The 13736-nt window shown below is 36.0% G+C and overlaps 1 protein-coding gene across 6 annotated transcripts in view; it reads right to left on the bottom strand.

Moving 5' to 3' along the window:
* Positions 1–13736, bottom strand: part of Taf15 (TATA-box binding protein associated factor 15) — a 31807-nt gene that overhangs the window by 8425 nt on the left and 9646 nt on the right. For 5 of the 6 annotated variants that reach the window (XM_075991324.1, XM_075991327.1, XM_075991323.1 and 2 more), the window contains exons 3-9: positions 13394–13445; positions 13193–13277; positions 13007–13112; positions 11226–11416; positions 9211–9331; positions 668–702; positions 45–77 (exon numbers count right to left, since the gene is read on the bottom strand). In XM_075991324.1, coding sequence (XP_075847439.1) covers positions 45–77; positions 668–702; positions 9211–9331; positions 11226–11416; positions 13007–13112; positions 13193–13277; positions 13394–13445 — 623 coding nt within the window. The remainder of the gene's footprint in view (positions 1–44; positions 78–667; positions 703–9210; positions 9332–11225; positions 11417–13006; positions 13113–13192; positions 13278–13393; positions 13446–13736) is intronic. The other variant, XM_075991326.1, reaches the window with a different exon arrangement.

A 13736-nucleotide genomic window follows, 5' to 3' on the forward strand; every position in this document is an offset into this window, starting at 1 on the left:
ACTGATATTCTGTAACTGTAAAACAAAAGTATCAGGACTCTTACCAGCATCTGGTCTGGATCCATAATCCCTGTGACCTAAGAGAGAAGAAAAGGCTATAAGGCAACTCATTTGGAATTAAAAGGAAGACAGTAACACCAAGCATGTAAAATTTCCAAATCCTTGAAAGTCAACAATCACAGATTTATAAAATAACTACATAAATTTTTATTATTAAAAGTGTAATAAATCAAAGATGAATGTCAACATTTCTTTAAACTTGTCCAAGACGGCACCCACCACTTTTGTCATTATTCTAGCATCACTTTTGTCAAACATTGATTGATTGCCAATGCTGATTGAAAACCCTAATAATTTAAAAACACCATTTCAGCTACCTTTATAAAAGGAAAAAAAAACCCTATTGTCACAACTCAGTGAAATACTCATTCATTGGTCAGACTCTTTCATGCAAATTCACTGTGTAGAAAACCCATTGGACTATTTGAGATCAGTTTTGGCTTTTAGTATTTACTTTGATATAAATGTATACAGCGTATTTTGTAATCACACAACACACCAGCCTCAACATTGTAAGAAAGGGCTTAGACTGCATCTGCGGGATATTGGTGGCTTTTAGATTTATATAGCATTTCCACTGAAACATTTTGGGATACTCAGCACTTACCACCAAAATTTTTGAAGCCACCGCGGTCACCACCACTGCAGAGGAAAAATTGAAGAAATGATTTCTTCCTTAAGTCTCTAATGTGCTGAGCCCTGGGCTCAATCTACACTTAACTGTCACAAGTAGAGTGCCTAGGAAAATTGTAGTACCACTAACTTTCCAGTAAGTTCCATTTCAGAGTTCAATGACTCAATCTAGTGTTTTCTCAAGATTTATTTCTACAAGTTGCCTTTTCACATTTATTATACTTATGTTAAAAACAAAAAAACTTCCCAACCCCAAGCCAAAAGGTTACTACTCAAACCATTAACTTAAAAAGCTGAAGGCACAGCATGAAGTATGTAAAATTAGAGCAAGTATTCTTTCCCAAGGGGTATGTCTGAAATATGGGAAAAAGTTAAAAGACCAGAGGAATAAAAAGCAAAGTTAGACTTCGACAGCAGAACAGGAAATGTAAAATCCTGAGTATAGATTCTGCTGTGATAATAAAAGTATGGGTTTTAAAAGATGAACTTCTTTAAAGTGATAAATTTAAACAAAAATGAACCTGAAAAATATGTGAAACTTTTAAGAAAATTAATAAAATGAGGACTAAAAAAACAGCTAAACTCAAAACTGATCTTCTCCACAATATTAATATAAGGTCTTTTCATATCACAGCAGAGGTTCAAGCTGCCAAGTGCTCCAAGCATCAAAGCAACAGAATATGCCGGGCGGTGGTGGCGCACGCCTTTAATCCCAGCACTTGGGAGGCAGAGGCAGGCGGATCTCTGTGAGTTCGAGACCAGCCTGGTCTACAAGAGCTAGTTCCAGGACAGGCTCCAAAACCACAGAGAAACCCTGTCTCGAAAAACCAAAAAAAAAAAAAAAAGAAAGAAAGAAAAAAAAAACAAAACAAAAAGTAACAGAATATGTTAAAGAATGCAAATACTCCAACACTGGAGGTGCCCAAAGAATGACTTTATTTGGCAAATTCACAGTGTCAGTTAAGTCAATGGTCCTCATATACGCAGCTTTATGTAACAAATCTAAGCAGCTCATACTAATCAAGAAATTAAAACAAAAAAACTTGATTGAAATAGATAATCTTTCTAAAACATAGGTGCTGATAAATAACACAAAAATTTCAGATATTTGATTTGCTGCTCATCTTATGATGCTAGAACCTATCTGCTTACAAACTTCTGCTCCAGTGATTGCCCAACTCTAGATGGCTTTTCTGAATCATCCAATGACTAAACAAGAAAGCTTTCTCTTATTTTATTAGCCTGACATAAAGATATTTTGCCTAGTAATCAACTTAGGTACAGACACATGTGTTTTAACTTGCTTTTAAATTGTGTAAATCCCAGGAAATCCTTCTAGCAGGAGAATAAGGCTAGTTCAAAGCTATGGAGACAGTATTAAACTGAAATCCTTCACAGACACAGCTTTGTTTTTAAAATTACTATGTCAGCAAGTACCTAAGTCTTCCCTATACTTTAAATGACAGGTATATCACTGCTACCACTGTAAAAAAGAGGAGCTGGTTATTTTCATTTTGAGACAGGCTCTTAATGATGGTCCTAAATTTTCTATGTAGATAAAGATGACCTTGAATTCATCCTTTTGTTTCCTCTAGTGTATTTTCCATGAGAGCTGAAGTTAAATTGTTGAAAAAAATTCCCCTTCTTTTGCAGTACTGGGGACTGAACACAGAGCCTCATGCTTGTTTAAGTAGGTGGTCTACCACCATTAAGCTATACTCCAAGCCCCTTGGATATTACATTGGAAGTCAAGGGTCCCTCAAAGATGAACCTCAAAATCCCAATGGCAGACATGAAGAATTACTGAAGATATCAAGTCCACAATTCTTAAAAATTGTTTGGGTGTCTATTTTCTTGTATATGAATTTGGGTGGATACCCACCGAATGTATGGGTATATATAGACAGCAGTGCCTGCATGTGGAGGCCAGATGTCTATAAGTAGTTTCCTACTGTTCTCCACTTTATATTTTGAGATAGGATTTTTTCACTCAACCTGAAGCTTATGGATCAGCTAGACTGGCTGGCTACTTAGCCCCTAAAATCTTCAAGCCCCCCCTCTTCCCAACACTGGGATTACAGATGTGTGCCATCACACCCATTTTAGGGGGTTAGTTAGGGTGTGTAAGATGAACGCAAGACTTTGTTGTTTTGTTTTTTGTTTGAGACAAGATTTCTCTGTAGCTTTGGAGCCTATCCTGGAACTAGCTCTTGGACCAGGCTAGCCTCAAACTCAGAGATCTGCCTGCCCCTGCCTCTCCAGTGCTGGGATTAAAAGTGTACACCACCACCACCCAGTGAAGACAAATCTTTTATAAGGAAACTAGAAGCCGTGTTCATAAGATATATCCTAACTGCTTTATTTGTTTGTTTGTTTGTTTGTTTGATTTTTCGAGACAGGGTTTCTCCGTAGCTTTTGGTTCCTGTCCTGGAACTAGCTCTTATAGACCAGGCTGGTCTCGAACTCACAGAGATCCGCTAGCTAGCCTCTGCCTCCCGAGTGCTGGGATTAAAGGCGTGCGCCACCACCGCCCGGCCCTAACTGCTTTGTTGTCAACAAAACTGCTGATCTAGCCCACAGTGAAAGGAAAATATGCAATTTTATATAAGGTAAACTCTCATTTCCATGCTGGCCAACAATATAACTTTGAACAATTTTGGTAGTGGTGGTTGTTTGAAACAAGGTCTCTCTACATAGCCCTGACTGTCCTGGAACTCACACTATAAACCAGGCTGGCCTCAAAGTCAGAGATCTGCCTGTCTCTGACTCCCAAGTGCTGAGATTAAAGGTGTGCACCACTTTGTGGCCTGGCTGAACAACAACAAAAACAGAGATGACTCAGAGGTTAAGATCACCTGCTATACTTTCAGAAAACCCAAGTTTGGTTTCCCCATACCCATGTTCAGCAGTTGCATATAAATGCCTATAACTCTACCTTCAGAGAATTCAATACCCTCTTCTGTCTACAGACACCCCATATGGCAAATATTTACAGATACAAATGCAAAATTATTTTAAAAATGTATCCTCTAAAAGAAAATATAAAAAAACATAAAGGTTGAGTTTCCTGCTTTACAAAACTCAGTTCTACATCCTTACTATTCAAAGTTTATGGCACAAGCCATAAACATAGCTTAAAAGCTTCTCAGAAAAACTCAGGCTCTCAGTCTCCATACAACAATAATTTGCATTAAGAACCCCAAGTAATTCATATGCATATTTAAATCTGAGAAGTACTGATCTAACGTTCACCTGTACATCCAAATGACATTCAACCATTTTCTCTCATTAAGTAAATTTTGTTACATTCCCTTTATTAGGAAATTTATTGTCATTAACTCGAGAAACAGACTACAATGCATATTCATTAGTATTAAAGAATATATTCCTATGGTAAATGTTTCTTTCAAACTTGCTGTTAAGTTACAAAATTCTTTCTTCCATAGCAAGGTCTCATTAGCAAATTAAGACAAATATTTCAACAGCTGAGTCAAGATGCTACAAATTTGTTTTCAGTCCCAGAAATAGAAGCAAATATGTGCACATAAAGAATTCCCCAATATCATTTTAAGGTAAAATCGTAGAGGTATTTAAGAGACATATGCATCTTCAACTTAACTGGCAGAGTACCCTACATAGGAAACTTAAAGATATGGGTCTTTCAAATTCAAAACCGTAATGAAAAAAGGACTCTAGGGTAGACTGTGGAGGTTTCATACATTTAGAAAAGAAAGATTCAATAGAAAAGAAAACCTGTGGGCTGGAAAAATAGCTTGGTGGTTGAGAGCTTTTCCAGAAAATCCATATTCAATTCCCAGCACCCACATAGCTCAGTCATCTAGAACTCTAGTCCTAGAGGATCCAATGCGCTCTTCTGGCCTTCATGGGCAAAGCATGCAGTATACAGACATACATGCAGGAAGAATACTCAAACATTAAAACAAAGTTTAAAAATTTTTTTTGAAGAAAACTTTTGAGATCCCCCTGCCCCCCATTCCCAAGACAGGCTTTCTCTGTGTTACAGTCCTGCTGTCCTAGAACTTGCTTTGCAGACGGGGTGGTCTGGGAACTCACAGCGATCCACCCGCCTCTTCCTCCTGAGTACTAGGATTAAAAGTGTGTGCCATCAAGTCCGGTTTAAATTTTTGTTTTAGGGGCTTGTGGTTTTATTTTTCTTGTTTGAAGACAGATATATATATCTTGGGTCAGCCTAGCACAAGGGAGTCCAAGCTGGCCTCAAACTCATGGCAATGCTCCCAAGTACTGGGATTGATAACAAACACAGGCCATCACATTAAGCTCTCAATCTATAACTTAAAAAAAAGAAACAAAATAATCCAGTAACTCATGTTTCTAAAATTCCTAGGAAGTCACAGGATGATGCAGAAATACTACCACATCACCACTTTTTCAGTACTAGGAAATGAACCCAGAACAACTGCTAAATTATACAGTCCACAGCTTGAGTTCTGATTCTTCTGACTTTACTTCCCAAGTAGCTGGGCCTAGGCATGAACCGGGCTGCAGGAATCTTTCATATTAGAAAACTCACTTAGGAAAAAAGGGCATAGCTAAAAAGCAACAAAAGAATTTAAAACCTTGCACCATGCTTGAGTTTTCATACTAATAAATCCAGAATACACATTTTGGAAGTGGGAAGAAAAAACCAACAATATCTTACATGAATGATCAATCAATAATTTGAGCATCATCCTGACTTCCCTTCATGTCATACATGTGTGGTAAAAGGCTAACTTCAAAAAGACAAGAATGCTCTCTTTGTCAAGCTGCAATGTCCAATATACAGTTAATATCTGCAAGAGTATTTAAAATATAAGTAGACTAAAATGTGATGAGCTCTAAATGTCAAAAACAAAATTAATTTCTAGTTTTAGCATCACAGCTTATCTATACATGGAGTATTTTAGATGTACTAGGTTAAATAAAGTATATCATTAAAACTGATTTCACTGATTTTATTTATATAAGTTTTCTCTTTCTTTTGCAGTCCTAGAAACTGAACCCAAGAGACTATATCTGGGTTTTCTGTTTTCCTTTCAATGTAGCTACTAGAAAATTTAAAACTACATACATAGTCCAAATTAATGACCTACATAGTTTTCTATGGAGGAAGTGCTGTTCTAAACTACAGCTAGACCATATATACTTTCCATCACATCCAAGTGCTGGGAATAGAAGCCAACTTTTATTTATTTGTTTTTTGAGACAAGGTTTCTCTGTGTGGTTGTCCTGGAACTCACTCAGTCTGGCCTTGTGCTCACAGAGATCTCTGCCTGAGATAAAAGGTGTGTACAACCACAGCAGGCTAGAATCCAACATTTTTAACCATGCTTTACCACTGAGCCATATATTCCTTTAACTCAGGATATATACATATTTTGTTTGAGACAGGGTCTCTTTATGTAGTCCCAGCTGTCCCGGAACTCAAGAGATCCATCTACCTTTGCCTGCTACGTGCTATGATTAAAGACACCATGCTTGGCTACACAATATACATTTTTGGGGGGTGCTAACTAAAATTCTCTTGCACAAGGAAGAAAATATTCAAAATTTCAGAACAATTTTGGAATTTACCCGTAAGAGCCTGAACATTTAACTTGATCACATACAATGAAAAAAGATATTCTGCACGATAGTAATCAATGCTTTAAAAAACAGAAAAAAAAAAGTCTGGAGACATTTTTTTTCTTAGCTTCTAGCCCACTACGTTGTCAAGGTCAAAGGACAAGAAATTCCGTAATCTTTTTGCAACAATTGCTTCTTAATGAAAAGACTGTCTCCTGTAGTCCCTATGAACGTATCTCTCTCCAAATTAAATTAATGACTTCTTTTTTGGTTTGAAGTCTTCCTCCAGTCAACCAATCACAGAATAAGAAGATCTCATTCTTTATCGCATATCCAAATCTCACCCTCAAACTATGACCCTTCTTTAAAGATAATAATCTAATTAATGCCAGATAGTCTTCAAACTGTTAGCGTCCCTCTACCCTTCTACATCCGCCCAGACAAAAATTTCAACCGACTAAGATAATTAGAAAAACAAATAAGGTTGCTGAAGACTAATTAAAATTCCTGTGTATTTTGGTGTTTAAGTACAAAACTAAGTGTTCTTTAAAAAAAGAGTGAAGGAGTCATTTATAGTCAAATTCATAATGCTGCACCCTAATGCATAAGTGAGAGAGTAGATCTCAAGGATGCTGTAGCACATAAAAATTACAGGGCCTTTCCTTTTTTTTTTTCTTCTTTTTTTGAGAGACAGTAGTTCTGGAACTTTGACTAGACGAAGTTGGCCTTGAACTCAGAGATCTACCTGTCTCCGGAGTGCTGGGATTAAAGGCGTGTACCACCGTGCCCTGCCCAGAATTCTAATTTCAGTATTCATAAATAAAGTTTTATTAGAACAGAGCCTGGTTTGTTTACATTAATTTATGCCTCCTTTGGTGCTCTAAGAGCAAGTCTGAAGAGCTGCAAAGCCTAAAACATCTGGCATCTTGCTTTTAACCAAAAACCCCAAAAAACAAACTTTGCCATCTCAATACAAAGAGTAATGGCCACTGAGATTTCTAAACTAATTTATTGAGGGAAGAGAAGAGAAAGTAGTTAAGACTAAAAACTCTCCACTCTAACAAAATCAGCATCGTCTTGACCTAACATAAACGAAGGCTTCTACACAAGCTCTTTGTACTAATTTTCTACATATAGATTTAAAAATAAAAACTTAGGGGGCTGGAGAGATGGCTCAGAGGTTAAGAGCATTGCCTGTTCTTCCAAAGGTCCTGAGTTCAATTCCCAGCAACCACATGGTGGCTCACAACCATCTGTAATGGGGTCTGGTGCCCTCTGCTGGCCTGCAGGCATACACGCAGACAGAATATTGTATACATAATAAATAAATAAAAAAAATAAAAATAAAAAAAATAAAAACTTAGCTCATGAATTACTATCTGAGCTACAAATTATACTTAAATATATTGTCAAGGAAGTTATGTTGCTTTAAAAAAAAGGGGGGGGGGGGTCCTAGGCTGTTTAAGGTCCTTCACCTTCAGCAGGGAAGAATCATTCAACATCCTTTCAACCCTGTGGTTCTAAGATGGGTGCTCGCTAACAAACTAAAATGTTATAGGCTCTCTGCCCATTCCCTTCCTCCTAAAAAGGTGAGATTCCACTGTTCAATTAAGACAGAGTTTTAATAGGTAATCTATTAGATTGTAACTTCCTTATTAATAATAGAAAATTAAACTTATGACACATATAACATTTACAGAATTTCAAATAGCCAGTCATCTACAACAATTCCATTGGAAAATTAAGTATCTAGCAACTGTTATCTCAGGGATTCAGATAGATTGGGAAGAGGCCACTAGGTAAAAAGTAAGTACCATTTCACTTTACAATACTAATTTTTATATACAAATAATAAATGATGTTGACATACTGCTCTTTTTGATAATGAAGGCACATATAATACCATCATTTATCTTGGTAAAGTGAATGACTACCAATGAATCAAAAAAAACCTAACATTAATTTTTTAAAAAGTCTTTAATGTCTCTTACAAAAATTTTCAAAATTATGAGACTTTGGAATATCCACAATATCAAAGAATATAGTATATTAAAAAAAGATATAAAAGCAAATTTGTGGCTCACTTGAAATAAGAGTACATATAAGTTGTTTTTCATGTCACCCTAAGGACAGAACTGAACTGCTACTAACATATTAAGTATCAGACCACTGACAATTTCAATTCCCAGTAAACAAATTATTTCAAAGCCAATGTATTTCATAAATTTACAATCTATAAATTTCATCTCAGGACATAGACCAATTGGTTTTTCATTACATTTTCAAGACCAATAAACTAACTTTACAAATATATTTTAAAATTATGGTAAAATCAGCTTTTATAACCTGTATTGTTATGAACCAACATTAATAATTTAAAATTACCAACAAGAAAAGCTAAATTTAAGGCTTTATACACCACAGCTATAATCATTACAATTACAGAATGTTATGTGATATATTATTTCAATAATTGTGTTTAAGGAGATACATACATTAAAAATTTCTTACATGTCTATCCCATCTTTCTACTCTGCTACTGCCTAATACTTTCCTAGCCCAAGGGAACTTTGTCTTCCATATACATTAACTTACCTTTTCATTGTTAAGATACTTTGATTTCCAGAGTTATCTTTTAAAGGAGTTTTGAGTCTAGCTCCAGTAAGAAAACTAATCAAGTAATTTAATCAAATCATAATCATAGTAGGGAGCTTTAATGGTGCTTAAATTAACATACACCATATAAAATACTATTAACATAGCCTCTTCTGAAGTGATTTACAACATATAAAGATTTCAAAATAAAGTTTTAATTTATTCTTTTTTCTACAACATAATCTCTGAAAGTCTCTTAAGTGAATGTCAGAACAAAAATAAGGAAACCACAAAGAGAAAGAGAGAAAATGAAGGTATCTGTATCTAAACACTTACCTTGGTCCTGTCATAGGACCTCTTCCATCCTTGTCATATCCCCCACGCCCTCTACCTCCTCCCTGTGACCCGCCATATCCTCTATTATCTTCTCCATACCTACTCACATCACGACGGTCATCTATAAAAGGAAAATATAACAGTAATATACTGTTACTTCAATTTTTTTATATTGTTGCAACAAACATCTCTTTACAGTAGGTTGATTTTGAATTCTTGATCTTAAATAATTCTAATTTCATATAGGAATAATGATATATGCCATCATATGAAGAAACTATTGTCATTTCTTATTAAGTGTTTCAAAGAATATAATTTTAACTGTCACTTTAAGACATATAGTATGTCCTTTAAGGAAAGACACTAATACACCAAAATGCAATCCATCACACAACATCTGGAAATGTGTTTGGGAATTATATCTATATCAGATTACATTTTATTACCAAATCCAAGAGCAAATGGAATGATTTAAACTAAGTTAGGAACTTTGAATTCAAGAACTTTAGTAACTTAAAGACAGAACTCTAATTCTATTTTTTTCACCTCAAACACATTAAATTCAAGCATAGGCATAATCACAGCCACCAAACATTTTCTTTTTTTTTTTAAATAAATTTTTTTAATGTTTATTATTTCTACAGTGTTCTGCCTGCATGTACACCTGCAGGCCAGAAGAGGGCACCAGATCTCATTACAGATGGTTGTGAGCCACCATGTGGTTGCTGGGAATTGAACTCAGGACCTTTGGAAGAACAGTCAGTGCTCTTAACCTCTGAGCCATCTCTCTAGCCCCACCAAACATTTTCAAACTGAAAAGACAGTTATTCAGACGATCTGCTTTTAGTCACTCACTCTATTTATTATATGGCTGGAGATACAGCTCAGTGATGAAGTGTCTACCTGACATACACAAAAGTCCTGGAATTCAATTTCTAGCACCACCAAATTATTTCCCCCAGCAAAAATGTTTAATGAGAACTTACTAGGAGCCAAGTTCTATCTAGATAATGAAGACATTATGGGAGTGAGAGAGGGGTTGGGAGTTGGGGGGTGGGGAGTGGAAAGACTTCTGTCCTTAAATCACAGAGTTTCATGGTATGGTTTGGGTCCTAAGCATCATAAGATAAATAAAGTGTTATAGAACAAGAGAAATTAATGACTATTCCTTCTTACATGAGATTAGAGAAGGCTAGCATGGGACAACTATCCCAAATCAAGTATTCCATCATCAAAAGAACTAACAACAGGGGTTAGAGAGGTGGCTCTATGGTTAAGAGCATTGCAACTCTTCCAGAGATCCTGAGTTTAATGCCCAGCAACCACATGGTGTCTCACAGCCATCTATATTGGGATCTGATGCCCTCTTCTGGCATGCAGGTGTACATGCAGATAGAACACCATATACGCCTTTCTAACTCCAGAACTCCGGAGACAGAGGCAGGCTCTGTGAGTCTGAGGCCAGCTTGGTCTACAAGAGCTAGTTCCAGAATAGGCTCCAAAACTACAGAGAAACCCTGTCTCAAAAACCAAAAACAAAAAGAATACCATATACATAAAAATAAAAAAATCTTTAAAATTATTAGAAAATAAATAAATTTAAAAAAAACTGACAAACTAGGTGGTGGCGGCACATGCCTTTAATCCCAGTACTTGGGAGGCAGACGCAGGCCTCTGTGAGTCTGAGGCCAGCCTGGTCTAGAGAGTGAGTTTCACGACAGCCAGGGCAGTCACAGAAAAACCCTTCTCAAAAATAAAGAAAAAAAAAAAAAAAAAGAACTGACAACCGCATTGTCAAATGCTCAGACTTTAAGACAACAAAGAAAATGTCCTCAGTCGTCACACGACCTTCTAACGTTCTCTAGAAAGTTACAAAAAAAAAAAAAATAGTTTGGATGACCATGAGAAATCTATGTCCAGTCATCCCAAATTTTTAATCAATGAGTAAAATCCAAACTCAATAAACAATTCTGTTAATGAGTAAAGAAAAACTTAAGGGGCCATTATAATCTTACCTTGTGTGTGGTGGCTGTAGTTTTCCCTTTGTGAATGGTAAGACTGCTGGCTTTGATTATAGGAATCATGTTGCTGATAATTTGACTGCTCATCATATGAGCCTTGATGCTGATCATAGCCTGACTGCTGACCATAAGAATCTTGCTGACCATAGTCAGACTGGCCATATGAAGGTGCTCTTCCACCTTGGCTAAACAGAAATCAAGAACATAAGACCATATAGAATTGTTCACTGCAGCAAGTTAAAGAACACTAATATAAAAGGCCTAGACAGCTAGACTTCAGCAGTGTCTAATACTATGTTCTCACAGTAATTATTTGGTTCTTCAATCTAAGAATCAATGAAACACCCCTCCAAAAACAATTTCACTATCACTAAAAAGGGGAGAAGAAAGGTTGTTGCACTACACTGGGGAAAAACAAACACTTTTGAATACTATTAATAAAATAACCGGTTTTTACTTTCTTGAGTTAAAAGAAAAGTAAGATATTACCAAAATACAGTGATATGTATGATTCTTTAGCAAACATGGCCATTAAGTGATGAGCTCTCTTATTAGTTACACTGAACAGTTCTATGTTACTTCCTTTCAACATCATCTCTTTTGTATTTAATAGCCACACATGATGCCTGTCCTTTTGGTACGGGGGAGACAAGAGCATCATGACCTTTAAGGCCAACCTTGATTACATAGACACTGGTCTCAAAAAAGGAGGGAAAAACGGAGAATTGTCTCAGTTCTTAACAGCCACACCTAATTCTGCAGAATACTACAACAACCTATTCCAACTCCCAACTCAAAGCATCACAAAACTATAGTTTGAACACTAACTCTTTACTTAAAAACAGTCAAACATTTCTCTTTGCTTTACATTTATTTCATGCTTTCAAACATACAGCCTTTATAGAACATTTATCCTATGATCATACTTAGCAATAAAAGTTTTTTTCCTAATACAGCATGGCTTCCAGATATTATTTCCTACATATGTCCTTTCTACTTTGCAGAGCACTTTTGTAACTCTAAGACAAATAATTTGACCTCACAGTTCTTTCCCGAGTTCTACTTAAATTTCATTTAAAGTAGAACTGTCATTGCTGCCAGAAATGATTGGTGACCTCAAGCTCTGGTTCTTTTAACCTTCTTCACCTCTATAAAATAGAAATAACTACTAATGTTGTTTCATAGTGGTGTCTGAGGACCAACAACATTAGGGAATGTGGAATTAGTCCACCAAACAAAGCGCAATAAAAACTCCACTATGTAGTAACACTAGTAGTTATTTCCATTTTATAGAGGCCTACATAGTTTAATGCCAGCCATGGCTACATAGTGAAACACTATTCCAAACCAAAAAGGGGAGGGAGGGCTAGTGTTTGAGGGCACTTGCTTTTGTAGAGAACCCAATGTCAATTCCCAACAACCACACGGTGGCTCACAAAAATCTGCAAACCCAGTTCTTAGAGATGTATGCCCTCTTCTGGCCTCTATACCCTGCCTCTGACCTCTGTGGGAACTAAGCACACATAGCACACAGATACACATAATACTCATAAATCAAAATAAATGCATCAAATATATATATAAAAGTTAATGTATCCAAATGGCACAAAAAACAAAATGTAGGATTTAAACACAGAGCTCAGTGGAAGAGTACTTATGGAACACAGGTAAAGTCCTGGGTTCTATTATCACCACTACAAAGTAATTAAATGGAAATACAAAGGCAGGCATGTATAATACCTGCCTAATATAATAACAGTTTACTGTTTCCTTACCCTCCTGATGATTCTGTGCTTTGTTGTTGTCCCTGGTTATTATATGATTGCTGGCCGTATGAGCTCTGTTTTTGATTCTCATAACTACCATAGGACTGTGAATAACCTAAAAATTAGATAAGAATACTATTTAGTGAAGGCTCTGATCCAATTCTCTAAAATAGCCATTTAACAAACCAGTCCAACCTGATTGATTTTGTCCATAACTGGAGTAACCACCATAGTTTTGTCCGTACGAAGAATCAGTCGTTTGCCCATAGCCAGAATAGCTCTGAAATTCAGGTAAACATTCAAACTTTATTACTTACTAGATAAAATCACTATGTATAAACTTTATTACTTATTAAACAACTATTTATAAGGAAAACAACTGATTTTTCAACCTACTTGTGATGTTTGTCCATAGCCTTGACTGCCTTGATTTCCATAGGAAGAATAACTGTAAAAGAAAATGTTAATACTTGAAAGATATATGCTTAAAAAAACTGAAAAGCTTAAGTGAAAAACTCAGTCTTCCAAAGAAATTTAGTGTTTGTCCTGCTTACATCTGAACTGTTTTCTGTCTAATGGTTATAAAAAGTTATTTTTTTGGTTCTGAGTGAATGACTCAAAATAAAAGACCATTTAGGTTTAAACAATTCTGCCCGTTTCTTAGAATTTAAATTGACGACCAACAACTAAAGACACAAATAAAGTCATTCCCAGACCTCCTGAATGTCAGTACCAAGTG

The sequence above is a fragment of the Microtus pennsylvanicus genome, chromosome 11, assembly GCF_037038515.1.
Source record: "Microtus pennsylvanicus isolate mMicPen1 chromosome 11, mMicPen1.hap1, whole genome shotgun sequence".
Classification (NCBI taxonomy): domain Eukaryota; kingdom Metazoa; phylum Chordata; class Mammalia; order Rodentia; family Cricetidae; genus Microtus; species Microtus pennsylvanicus.